The sequence below is a fragment of the Pseudomyrmex gracilis genome, unplaced genomic scaffold, assembly GCF_002006095.1.
Source record: "Pseudomyrmex gracilis isolate BER0280 unplaced genomic scaffold, ASM200609v1 scaffold_168, whole genome shotgun sequence".
Lineage (NCBI taxonomy): Eukaryota > Metazoa > Arthropoda > Insecta > Hymenoptera > Formicidae > Pseudomyrmex > Pseudomyrmex gracilis.
This window is the reverse complement of record NW_018020752.1, coordinates 3,240-16,044: the sequence shown is the minus strand read 5'-3', so window position 1 is coordinate 16,044 and position 12,805 is coordinate 3,240. Positions and strand designations below refer to the sequence as shown.

Genomic DNA, 12,805 nt, shown 5'->3' with positions numbered 1-12,805 from the left:
AAAATAGTCGCATTAATTAGTAGAAATTAAATTACTCTTGTTTGCTGTTTGACAAATTTCGATAAATTGAAAAACATATTTCTCTTCTCTCGGAAACAGAATAGATTTTCGATACAAAAAAACGAGAGCGAGAAAAACTTTGGGCGGCGACAAAAGCTGTTTACACTCACTTCTGGCGTACATACTCGCGTCGCGCAGATAAAGATCGTACGACTCGTTCTCGGAGTTACCGTCCAACTCCCGGACGAACTTCAGAAGGCCGTCCTTACGCAGACCGTACTCGAGATTCTTTCCCACCGTCAACGAGAACAGATCCGATCTGTCCAGTATGAGCGCGACGTGAGACCATCCGAATTCCTTGAAGACGCTGGCGAAAACGAGACGCAATCGACACTGGCAGTACGACATTCTTGTTAAAGTGGGATACTTGCTCTTGTCTTTGAAGATTCCCTTTAAGAAAAAGAGGTAAACAGAAAAAAATACATATTAGAGTTATCTGTAAAAAAAAAAAATCAGTACGAGAAAAATAATATCGTGAAATCTTTCACGTCGTTATTTGTATTAAAAAAATAAATAATAATTTACTGTAAAATATACATTATATAATGTAAAAATAATCTGCTTAATGATAATACACGTATATACGTTACCGTGTGGTAATTCTAAGCTTAATGAGCTTTATTTTTTATTAGGGAAGAGCGTGTGTTCGTTTCTCTGTTGAAAGTAATGCTTTTTTTCTCTCCTCGACTCCCGGTTGCAATTAGCTCACAGCTAATTAGTATGTTAAAAAGAGAGTGAGATATATTGCACGCGTGTAATGTTTTTTTTTTTTTTTTTTTCAAAAATAATCAGCAATTTTTCAGTAATTAAAAGAAAAAAAAAATTATAAATTACATATACACATATAGAGACGATTCTCAACAAGGAGAATTCTTACCGATGTTTCGTTCTTCCACTTATGGATCCTTCCGAGAATACCGGACGTGACTGACAGTTCGCCTTCCGAGGGAGGCTTGTTTCGCAAAAAAGCGAATAATTTTTATATATTTTATTCACATAATTTATTTGATCGCAACACAGGACACAATTTGTATAAAAATTTTTCTAACAAAGCGAAACATGATATATGCGCACAACTCAAAAACACAACTGCGACGTAAATACAATTATAACAAGAAACATCGGTGACGAAAAACAAATTTACATGTATATATAATTAATTCTCTTCAGTGTCGTTTTTAAAGAAACGTGACTAAAGTAAAATCACGTGACTTTGGTCTGGACCAAGTCTGGACAACTCGTAGATTATTTTTTACGTCTGGCATCTTTTGAAGAGTTAAGTTTGTTAATGCTACGTACATACATAAAATGCGATTGATATTGCGCAAAACAAAAAATCGTTTCCAAATAATACGATCCCTCACGATCCTCAAAGATCGCGCTCTGCAGTCTCCTCCGGAAGATAAGATTATAATGTAACGATGTTTTTCATCAAATGATGCAGAATTTATACATATATATATAAAATATCGATTATGCAAATGCGGCGCTTTTACGGAAAGTTAATCGTGCGAATATCGAGCGCGACAGTACGTACAGAAGAGAATGCGCAAAAGCGTTAATCGGAGGGGGGAGGGGGGTTGCTCGTACCAAATAGCGATACCAAAATTGCGAGTGTGTGTGTGTGTGTGTGTATTATTCGACCTACTTGATCGCCCATGCCGGTGATAATTGGACTGTTCCAGTAGGCCGCGAGTTGTGCCACCGGTTCCAGAGCGAACGCGCAAGCCGGCCCGATGAAGGCGATCACCTTGTCCTGGAAGTGCATGTCCGCCGCCAAACCGGGAGCTTTCGCTCCGCTGCACGACGGGTAGCTGGGAAATTTCAACGCGATCATTCAATTCTCCAAACAACATCGATCGCAAGTGGTTAAATGAACACGAAACAACACATTGCCAAATTTATTTCCGCGGTCTTCTCTCCCTCTTTTTAATAATAAAATAATGTAATAAAATCAAATCAAAATATATATAAAAATTTTTGATAAAAATCAATTGCGCAAGAACAGCGCTTTAAGTAATTGTTTTACTCTCCGACGTTACCACATTTGGTTTCGCTGCGCCGCGACAATACATTAAAATGTCAATCGGCGCGGCGACAAATCGAAACGCGATAAGTAATTTTCTATCACCGTTATAACAACGACGTCATTTGATACACTTGGTAGTTGGATTCGCGTGACCTCTCTCACGCGTGCGAGAGAAATTCAGTTCGCGGAGAAATCAATAGAAAGAATATCAATCTGAAAAGAGACACGATTCCGCGTGATGGATCGATCTGTCGGAGCGCAAACATAATGCGCGATCGAGTTTTGCCATACGATAGAAGTATATGAGAAAAAAGAAAGTAGACGCCGTTTCTCTTCTCTATAACTAATATGTGTACGTTGCCACGCGCAAACCGACAAATGTATGCGCGTGCAGGCGTGTACGTGTCCTTGAAGAGGGAGGAGGCTGCGAAATGCGATGTTTCGGATGCGAGCGCATTTCGCGGCGTGCAATTAGCGATGCGAATGGCAACAATCATCGGGTGCGCGGCGTTCGATGCACGTGTGTGTGCGTGTGTGTGTGTGGAGACGCGTCGTGCGAATCGAAATAATGGCGCATTAATTGTAAGCCCGATGAATGGGTCAGTGATTGAGTTTCCGCTACTCCGCACACACAGAGAGACAGAGAGAGAGAGAGAGAGAGAGAGAGAGAGAGAAACACGCGTTGTACGAAATATCGCCGCGCGTTTTCACTAGTGTTTATTTTGGCAGAAATTAAAGCAACAATGTAACAAAGAGATAAAATGTAATAAATAGATAAGTAAGATTTATTTATAAATAATTTTTGTCGAATTTCTCTCAAAAATGTCGTTTCACATAAAATTTACACTAGTCACTATTTTTTTTTTTTTTCATCGCGCGTAAAACTTTTTTATATAATTATGACAGACGCATCTTTTTTCCACGCAGATGCCTGTTCAATTGTATCAATGCACTGACGCAAAAAAAGGGACGTGCACGAGCGGTAAAACAAACGTCTCCATAATCGAATAAGTCGACCTAAATGAGGATTTCAGATCTATTCAAGCAGATCCCGATGTGCGAAATCTATATTTACAAACAAATATTGTAGAATCACGTCTTGTCGAGATATTCTGTTTTTTTCCCTTTTTTTTTTTTTTAATATTATACACGCTGCTATCTTCCTCGTACACAAACGCAACTCTTCCGTGTGGTTTTACATTACCATGTACGTAATACGCTTTTAATAAATCTCTCCCTAACGAAATAAGAAAAAATCGCACACTTTTTTTTTGGCCGAATAAAAGCGAAGCGCGCAAATTGCGAACCGGCAGGTTTATAAAGGGACGCTTTATGAGAATGAATTGAGAGAACGGAACGGATATGTATCTCTCTAACTCGATGCACGATGTGTGTTTTTTGTTTTATCAGTGTAAACGCTGATGGAAACGCGATCGAACGAAATAAGGTGGGGGTGAAATTTGGCAATGAGTTTTCGCTCCCCGTTCGCGACCGATACACCGAGGGAAAGAATTATCTCGAAAAAAACAGTTTCAGTTTGTTCAAGTAAGAGCACACAATTTTTAATCAATTATTTCTATATTTCAATTTCTACCATTTTACAAAAATTCTATATTTGAATTTCTTTATATTCTCTCTCTATTAATTTTAATATATTATATTTTATATTCTATATGTTTTAATTTCTACCATTTTTTAAATATTTTAATTTTGTAGAATATTTATTAGAATGCATTATTTTTAATAGAGAAAAAAAACTTGAAGTTTTTAAAAAAAGAATGTTTGAAAAAAAAATCTTCGATTAATAAACAACGTACACGTGTTTTATATTTTCATATATTTACAAATATAAAATAATTCACTGCAATGTGAGCGATAACGCGCACATTTACTCGAGATGAGATATTTTGTTGAAATAAAGTAAACAATTTCTTCGAAAGCAAAGAGGTATAAGTATATCGAGTAAATATATATTTTCAAGAAAATATATATTTACTCGATTTAACGAAAAATAAACCCGTTCCCTCGGTGTGCAGCGTGTCTCTCCCAAGAGATGATAAACAATCGCCATCCTTCTTCTCTTCTAATCTCAACAATAACAATGACTGAGATCAAAGTTTTTTTTTTTTTTACCTTCCTTGAACTTTGCGCAGCTGCACGTTGTGAACGCTCAGGAAATCGTTTACTTCGGCCAGAGCGAGATCGACCGCTGGACCGCATCGCTCAAGATCAAAAGGACTGTCGAGATGGGACGCCATAAGAACGCCCACGTTGTACACCCGCAGAGAATTTTCGTGATCCACTGCGGTCAGCAAGGATCAAAAAGATGTGAGGATATACCCTTGCATATATTTGCGAACGCGGATATCGACAAAATGAAATATATATATATATATATCGACAAATATTTATTGCGGACACTCTCGAAGCTGAACACGGCTAAAGAAAATTATGAATGTGTGAATAATAAAAAATATTTTGTTTAAATTACGTGAAATATTGTACAAAAAATTAAAAAATGACACAAAAACTACGCAATTACATTAACAAAAACATTCTCTCATCTTTTCTTAGTTTGTTTTATAACTTGTGTATGAAATATCGCTAAAAATCTAATTTGTGACAATCAAAAACATTGAAACAATTTCAAAAAGAAATAAACTCGCCTGCGCATCAAATATATATCAAAAAGCAGCGATTCGCACGAATACGCTCAAGCAAGCAGAAAAAATATTACTGTCGTGTCTGGCACTCGTTGTGGAAACGTCATACGGAAAATAAATTCGTTTTATTTATACGCGCGATTTGCGCGGGACATCAGAAGAGGGGAAGAGGACATTGAATACTGAGCAAACCATGCATACTCAATGAGCTTGATCGTTAACGCACGCGCGACAGAGATTCGATAAATAAAATTAAACGAAAAATAAAATATTTACAAACATACACAGTTTGCTTATAAACTTCAATCACAACATACACTACAATTACGTGTAATAGAAATATATAAACGGCACGTGTGTGTGTGCACGCTTACGTGTACAATAATAACTTTTACATAAAAATTACAAAAAAAGTCTACGCGAATTTCGACGTCACTTTTCATCATGCGGCAACAGAACACACACACCCACATATGACATTGTTTTTTTTACAACATATCTTCTGTGATTATAAACAAAAAAAGTCTTACCGCGCGGTTCGCTTACGAGCCGCGACACTTGCGAAGCGACAACGACCGACATGACGAACAAATGCGTTTTCGCGAACATAACGGCGAAAAGAAACAGTGAGAAAGAGAGAGAGAAAGAGATTCGTCGAGGGAAATCTACAGGTGGTGTGTCTCGCGCAAAAAAAAAAGATAAAAAAAAACGATCACATATGTATTTTATATATATATATATACATATACACACACACACACGTCAGATTGCCCGTCGAGCTACGTCTAGAGTTTCGCGGCGAAGGATTCAGCCTTATATAGGGGTTGATACAACCCCACGGAACCCGCGGCAACGCGCAATCCAATGCGCCCCTGCGAAAAGGAAGTATGAGAAATGCCCGTATATACAGGGTGTCCCAGAATTGCCGTACAATCTCTCGTAGACAGGTAGAAGGAGTAAAACTGAGTCGAAAAGTCCTGAACCATTTTTTTCTATTATTTATAATAAAGGAGTAATTATTGAGTAAATCAGGCTAATCAGCGCAGACCTTTAGCCAGGCACACGTCAGTGAGCACTCACACACGCGGGGCGCGGCTCACTGACGTGCGTCTGGCTAAAGGTCTGCGCTGATTGGCCTGATTTACTCAATAATTACTCCTTTATTATAAATAATAGAAAAAAATGGTTCAGGACTTTTCGACTCAGTTTTACTCTTTCTACCTGCCTACGAGAGATTGTACGGCAATTCTGGGACACCCTGTATATAACTTGCATGGATTATTCTTCGGATAAAAATGATCCGCAGAGAGGAGGAACTCTGCAGTCAGATTCTCATTCTGCGACGCGAGAGAATCTTCTTTTTTTTTTTTTTTTTGATTTGCGATTTGCAAACTTCTCAATAAGAAGATGAAAAAAACTTTAGTATTTTTTTTCACAGAAAAGAAGCAAACTTTCTTTAATATTCCGCAGTTTCGACTTCCGCTGTTGCGAAACGAAACGGGAGGATCTCGTCTGCGCTAATTGATCGAAACTCCCAAATGCAACATAAATACGTGTATAAATAGAATCCGATCTCTCAACTGCGTCCGAATCGTTGCGCAAGACGATACGCACGGCGTTGAGGAGGATGTGCATATGTATGTACGCATGCCTAGGAAATCCGGTGGACAGAACGCGGAAAGCGATCATCGATTCGGGAGAAACAAACCGCGCGGTTCGCGCGTAAACGAGCCTTTCAGCAGAATGAAGCTCGCCTGAAGAACGACTCGCCGCCCGTTCAATCCCGTGGGATTTTCAAGATCCCGTGCAAGAGAGAATATATATACATATATATATAGCGGTGTACATCCGCGCGCACAATAGCGAAAGCTACAACGATATATCGCGGATCGAAGAGGAAGTGCGCGTCTCTCCTCGTCAAGCGCGAGCGAGTCTTTCGTTTTCTTTTCTTTTTTTTAGCTACGCTATTTAAAGTAACAAAATAGATGCAAAACATGTTGTTCATACTTGGTTCCGATTTCACAAGATCTTGTTCGTCGAAGACGAAGCGATCTTATGACCGATGCGCGCGAGTAACACAAGGGGAGCCAATTTCCGTCGAACGTGACAAATACGTCGAGCCTCCGTGTGACGGGCCAATCAGCGTAAAAGGTTACGCGGGCGTGACCAATTGGAAGTCGTTCGCTCATCTCTCGCTATTTATTTGCGCGACGACGTCCAACGTCGTTCGATTCCGCACACGTGCCCCCCCCGAGAGCACGTCCTGGTGTAACGCCGGCAATCAAATCTCGTCATTTCGCGTCTTGTTGTTGTTTCCTTGAAAAATAACAAATATAAATTATTTATAGATCGAACGAGTGTGTTTTTGCTCGCTTCTAACTGCGTTAAGATAAACGCAGTTGCGCGTATTCAATTGACATATTTTTTAGCACATATATCTAATTTGTTTTTCAAAAGTGATATATATATATATACGCATAATTGTTGTTTATTTCGCCACGCGAATCGTTCGCGCGCCTGATGGCGACGCGGTAATAATCTTGTGACAAAGATGTAATTGTTGCAATTTTACGACTTTTCTATTTCGCAAAAAAAAAAAAAAAAACAAAGAAAACGCACGTTTTACTTAAAACTCGTCAGATATCACAACTTAACTTTTCACTTGTTAAGAAAATGTCAGTGTCTGGCAACGCCGGTACGTAATTGCTCGATTGCGCGTATTTAATATTTTTATTGCGCTCTAATCGCGTTAAAATGACACGCTGCTGCCGCTGCGCGCGCATTTTTGTCCGAGAGGAGAACGCGTACGAAAAATTTCGTGATTCTACTAATAGAATCGCAATCCCACGGGAACGTAATCCCCCCGTGGGATTACGAGACCGAGATATCATCTGGCATCCCGGCGAACAAAATGAAAGAAACACACCGATAGCAGATCGAGAGACGACGAATTTGCACAACCCGGGGGGGGAGGGTTTCCTGTGATTCGCCAGCGGAATTTGCTGATGTTATCCGACAAATTGATTCGAGAGAATCTGCCGATCTGATCGATACGATTTGTTTCTTTTTTTTTTTTTGGGTTCGACAGATTTTCGATCGAGTCGACGAACTTCTTGGTTGACAAGATTCCGCAATTTGTTTGTTTGTTTGTTTTTTTTTTTTTGACAACAAAATACACCCGGCGAAAATCTGTTTTTGACAAACATCGCGGTTTTTGTTTTTTGTTTTTCACAATATACATATATATGCTCTATATAACGCGGAACTTAATTTGAGCGGACGATCACCGATTGGCCGGGTTACCGTCGTACGATCTCACTTGCGAGGCACGTCGCTCGTCGAAAAATGTCACGACACGCGCGTCACGTGTTGCTTTTCGACGCGTATAAGAACCGCGAAGACGCGGTAGTCACGTTCAGTAACACACCGATCGCGCCGTCTTCGACGCGCGTCATCCCGCCGGATTCGATCTTCTCGCGCGTCGCGAAGCGAGAGCCAAATATCGATTGCGCGGATTAGAAACCGAGAGTTGTTTCTCGTCTCGATTACGTAATCGAACGATTTGATTTTTCGTCGAAACAACGGTGCCTCCCTCAAATAAAGAGATCGTCGCGACGAATCGATATATTCCTCGCGTACACGCGATTTTTTTTCTCTTTTCAACTCGAAAAAAAAAACATTTCCGATTTAGAAGAGCGCAAATTCGTTTGCAAATTTAAATTGTTTGACGTTTAAAGAAATCTGTTTAGTTCGCGTGTGTGTTTGAACCCCGCGATGGCTTTTAATAGACACGTGACGCATTGCCAGAAGTGCGTTCTGTTAACGAGGTGAGATGAAATTCGATTCGTATATGTGCTGCGCTGAAATTAGAAAAGTTACAGGAAATTTGTTAATTAAATCGCAGATAAAGAAATATGTACCTCTCTCTCTCTCTCTCTCTCTCTCTCTCGAAATCGACGAATATTTTGTTCAAAAGAACCAAAACTTGATTTTTCAAGATTCGATTTTTGTCGAATTTTGTCGGAATCAATTTTTTAATTTAAAATAATAATACGAAGGCGCAACTAAAGATCAAGAGATTTTTTTTTGAAAGGTTAGGGTTGCGAAAGAAAAATTGAACGATTCGCGTTTTTGATCGTAGTTTCAATGATTTCTCATTTCGGACGTGTTCTTCTTCCGTCTCTGTGCGCCAATTAATCGCAAGATAGAGGCGAAGAGAAATTAAATAATACCTAAATATATCGTCGCGAGAGAGTTTTTTCATCGATCAGCTGACTTTGACAGATTGTCGGTGTGGAAAAACATGGCGTCGGGCGCGCATGCGCGTCAGTGGCGACGCGAACTTTCGATGTGATCGCGCTTTGTTGTGTTGTTTCTGCATAACTATTCGGAATATGAGTCACATCTACCTACCTACTGTTTCTCGGTAATCCGTTAGACAAGCAACAAATTTTAATTGTGACGACAGAATAAAAAAACGAGAGATGCAACAATAAAAATACAATAATATCTTCAGAAAATGCGCGTCTTTCGAACGTTCTCGAGTTGAGGTTATTACTTTCGCTCTCTCTCTCTCTCTCTTTCAACTTAATTAATTATTAATTATTTCCACAGTGTCCTCGCAACAAAGAAAGACTGCTTGCTCGTCCATTATTTATCACGTGCGATAACGACCAATGTTGATTTATTATTTCGATTGCAGACAATTTACGCAGGACAGCGCGGCTGGCAAAGACGGATATGTAACGAACGTTGCGAACAAGATCTTGCGTTCCGCGAGCGATTTGAAGAAAGTCGCTATGTCGATGCAAAATCAGTGGAAACTTCTGTCGCAGTTGAGGGATTATCTGAACAAAAGTCACGACAAGAATCAGCCGCTCAATCTCTCCAAGGAGTGGCTTGACTCTCTTCAGAAACTGACGTACTCGCAGTTCGACGCGATAAGAAAATTGTCGTCGTCCGAATCCATTAATTCCTCCGACCCAAGCAAGAATTTGAACGCCCAGCAAAAGGACAAGAACAAGGCCGACGTTAGGCTGATGACTCGTGAAACGGTTTTGGACAATTCCGCTCTGCAACAGAAACCGCAACAGGTGATGATTTATTTGTAAACAAAAGTAATATGCGTGTGTGTGTGTGAAGCAACACGCGATGATAAAAACTTGTTTACACACACTTTTCACTAATCAATTGATTGATCTCTCATTGTTCCGCGCAGCAAATTCCGAAACAAGATGGAACGTCCGATGTCAAGGTGGAACCGAAGGAGAACTTGACCGTGCCCCAGATTCTCTCGGCGTTATTTCTGAAGTTGTCGCCCAAGATCACGCGGAGCACCACCGTGATACCGAAGTGGAAAGTGCGCAGCAACATTCCGAAGCACAGCATCGCGTCTCGCACGCGTCACGTTTTGAACAGCATCGTGTCGGCCGAGTCGAACGCTTCTAAGTGGCGTAGAATCGAGGACTTGTTGGCGCACATAGATCAGTATCCGGACGCCAGACACTACGCGATCAAAGAGGGAGCGATCACGATCTTGCTGCAAGCTCGTCAGAAAACAAAGGACGAACAGATCAGAGGTAAATTCGAAGAAGAGAAAAAAACTTTGCTCGCGCGAATTCTTTCGCTCTAATTGTTCGTCATTTATGAATTTGCGACGACGATTGATTTGAAAATCAATCTCACGTGTGTAGCGTCCATCAGAGAGGCGCTCGCGGTAATGGGTCACGTTGATCCTCCGCCCGGACGGGGTATCAGAATTCTGTCGATCGACGGCGGCGGCATCCGCGGAGTTCTGGTTGTCGAGATGTTGAAGAAATTGGAAGAGCTCACGGGAAAGAAGACTCACGAAATGTTCGATTACATATGCGGCGTGAGCACAGGCGCCATTCTGGCCGCTGTGTTGGGTAATTAATCGAATTAAAATCATCCTTTCACATCCAAATCCGTTCGTTCGATTAACATCTGTCTGATTTCTGTGACACGTGTGTTGTACGTCCGTGTGTACTAATTTGCTTGTTGTCCATATGTGTAGTGTTGCCGAAGGATGGTCTGCAAGGTAAAAATTGTACAGATTCATAAATTGCTACATGTGAATGGCTTCTTTTTGTTACGTATAAGTTGCAAGTGGAAAATGTTTCTCTGTTGATTCCGGTTTTTTTTTTTTTTTATCGATTATCTTCTCGATATCGCAGGGGGACACAAAAGGAAGTCATTGGAGGAAGTGTCGAGATTGTACAAAGAACTGAGCATCAGAGTGTTCACGCAAAGCGCCATAAAGGGCACGAGCAGTTTGGTTTGGAGCCACGCGTACTACGACACCGCCTTGTGGGAACAATTGTTGGCGGAACACTTGGGCGACAAAATTCTTATCAAAACTATGCGCGATCCAAATGCGCCGAAGGTGCGTTGAGTTTTGACACAAAGCGATTAAAAATGTGTGAACTTATGATCGACATAAGTACCAAAGAGAGAGAGAGAGAGAGTCGTTTGACTAACGCGAACAATTCACAGTTTTCAGCGGTATCCGCCGTGGTGAATCACGAGCGTGTCATGCCCTACGTGTTCAGAAATTACACTCTACCGCACAGAGTGGAGAGCCAGTACATGGGATGTCACAAACAAAAATTGTGGGAAGCCGTGAGGGCGTCGGCCGCCGCGCCGAGTTACTTCGAGGAATTCAAGTACGGCGAATATCTTCATCAGGATGGTGGTTAGTTGGAACAACGCGTGCAAAATTGCGTCTAATAAAATTTGTCGTCGAGTATTTTAGAAGAGCGTTTTTTTTTCAAAAATGTTTGCCCCTCAGGTATTCTGGTGAACAATCCGTGCGCCGTGGCGATTCACGAGGCCAGACAACTGTGGCCGAACAATCCGATTCAGTGTGTCGTGTCGTTCGGAACTGGTCGGATTCCGCATCACATATGCGAGAAAGAATCTCGAATCGAGATCTCGAGTTGGAAGGAGAAATTTTACAAGATCTTGGACAGTGCCACTGACACAGAAGGTGATAAAACGATTAAAAAAGATTTAGCGCGAGGAAATTAAACTTGATAAAATCTTTGTTGTGAAGAGTGAAAATTGAAGCTGTGTAACAATGAGACGTAAATTTTTTTATTTATTTTTTTTTTTCAGCTGTGCACACGATGCTTAACGATCTGCTGCCCGATCACATTTACTTCAGATTCAATCCGTATTTGACGGAAATGTTATCTATGGTGGAGATCCGACCCGAGAAGATCAGCCAGATGGAGCAAGACGCGAGAATGTACATACGTCGAAACGAGGAGAAGTTCCAAAAGGCCGCCACGGTCTTGTTGGAGAAGCGAAAGATTCAACAGAAAATTGCGGATTGGATTACGTTGCAGAAACAATTGATGGGTCTGTGAAAATTCACATTCATTCTGTCGCATTTTGCAACATAATCCACATTCGCAAGTTGAGAGGAATAATTATTACGATAAAAACAAATTTTTCACCCAAGTCGATTTATATCAATTTTGCAAGTTTTTTTTAAGTTTCGATATACAGAGAGAAATACAAAAATGCATATCCCATTTAAAAATACGATTACTCGAGCGGAGTACACAATTAGTTTACATGTGTATAATAGCGAATAGAGTTTTTTTAATTTTGTTTTTATCTGTATTTATTTAAGTGATAGAATAGTTATCTCGAAAAAAAAAAAAATCACGACGATATTTTTTCTCGCGGACAACCGCTTTTAAATTCATATGTGAAACTTAAACATTGAACCACTATTGGTAGATACATAGTTTGACTGTGATATAAAACTTTGTGATGCATGAATTATATATTCTTTGAGATTACAATGTACCATATATTTTCAATCAAAGCGAGATTTTAGTCTCGCATGAAAACAGAGTTATTTCAAAATGTAGAACCACTTATATGCGAGTTTCAAGATGTGTATTTTCTTCTGTGTCCTCTTGTTGTATATAAAAATGTATAGGTATATATAGTTGAAAAACGTGTATTACACTGTGTAAAAAAAAAAAACAAAAATCTTCTAATAAAAGCAAATAATATATTA

The 12,805-nt window shown here is 40.1% G+C and overlaps 2 protein-coding genes across 5 annotated transcripts in view; one reads left to right on the top strand and one right to left on the bottom strand.

The window, feature by feature from the left end:
* LOC109857640 (atrial natriuretic peptide receptor 1) overlaps positions 1–9,065 on the bottom strand; it is a 14,787-nt gene extending 5,722 nt beyond the window's left edge. The window contains exons 1-6 of one of the 2 annotated variants that reach the window (XM_020434148.1): positions 8,985–9,065; positions 6,760–7,068; positions 4,223–4,391; positions 1,709–1,874; positions 938–1,012; positions 171–450 (exon numbers count right to left, since the gene is read on the bottom strand). In XM_020434148.1, coding sequence (XP_020289737.1) covers positions 171–450; positions 938–1,012; positions 1,709–1,874; positions 4,223–4,391; position 6,760 — 691 coding nt within the window. In that variant the 5' untranslated portion in view covers positions 6,761–7,068; positions 8,985–9,065. The remainder of the gene's footprint in view (positions 1–170; positions 451–937; positions 1,013–1,708; positions 1,875–4,222; positions 4,392–6,759; positions 7,069–8,984) is intronic. The other variant, XM_020434149.1, reaches the window with a different exon arrangement.
* LOC109857642 (calcium-independent phospholipase A2-gamma-like) lies at positions 8,186–12,805 on the top strand. Of its 3 annotated transcripts, none has more exons than XM_020434151.1 (9): positions 8,186–8,579; positions 9,455–9,845; positions 9,971–10,331; positions 10,446–10,658; positions 10,787–10,810; positions 10,947–11,155; positions 11,266–11,464; positions 11,561–11,758; positions 11,887–12,805. In XM_020434151.1, the coding sequence occupies exons 1-9, from the start codon at positions 8,527–8,529 to the stop codon at positions 12,138–12,140; spliced, it is 1,902 nt and encodes a 633-aa protein (XP_020289740.1). In that variant the 5' UTR covers positions 8,186–8,526; the 3' UTR covers positions 12,141–12,805. The 3 variants fall into 3 exon arrangements, with proteins under 3 accessions (XP_020289740.1, XP_020289739.1, XP_020289741.1); XM_020434150.1 differs by lacking the exon at positions 8,186–8,579 and adding an exon at positions 9,071–9,178; XM_020434152.1 differs by lacking the exon at positions 8,186–8,579 and adding an exon at positions 9,186–9,302.

Excerpts from the sequence above, each read along its gene's own strand:
- LOC109857642 (XM_020434150.1), top strand. The coding sequence starts at position 9,072 with ATGCGCGTCAGTGGCGACGCGAACTTTCGATGTGATCGCGCTTTGTTG. Across the intron at positions 10,332-10,445 it reads AAAGGACGAACAGATCAGAG|CGTCCATCAGAGAGGCGCTC; the intron begins GTAAATTCGAAG and ends TCACGTGTGTAG. Across the intron at positions 11,156-11,265 it reads GCGATCCAAATGCGCCGAAG|TTTTCAGCGGTATCCGCCGT; the intron begins GTGCGTTGAGTT and ends AACAATTCACAG.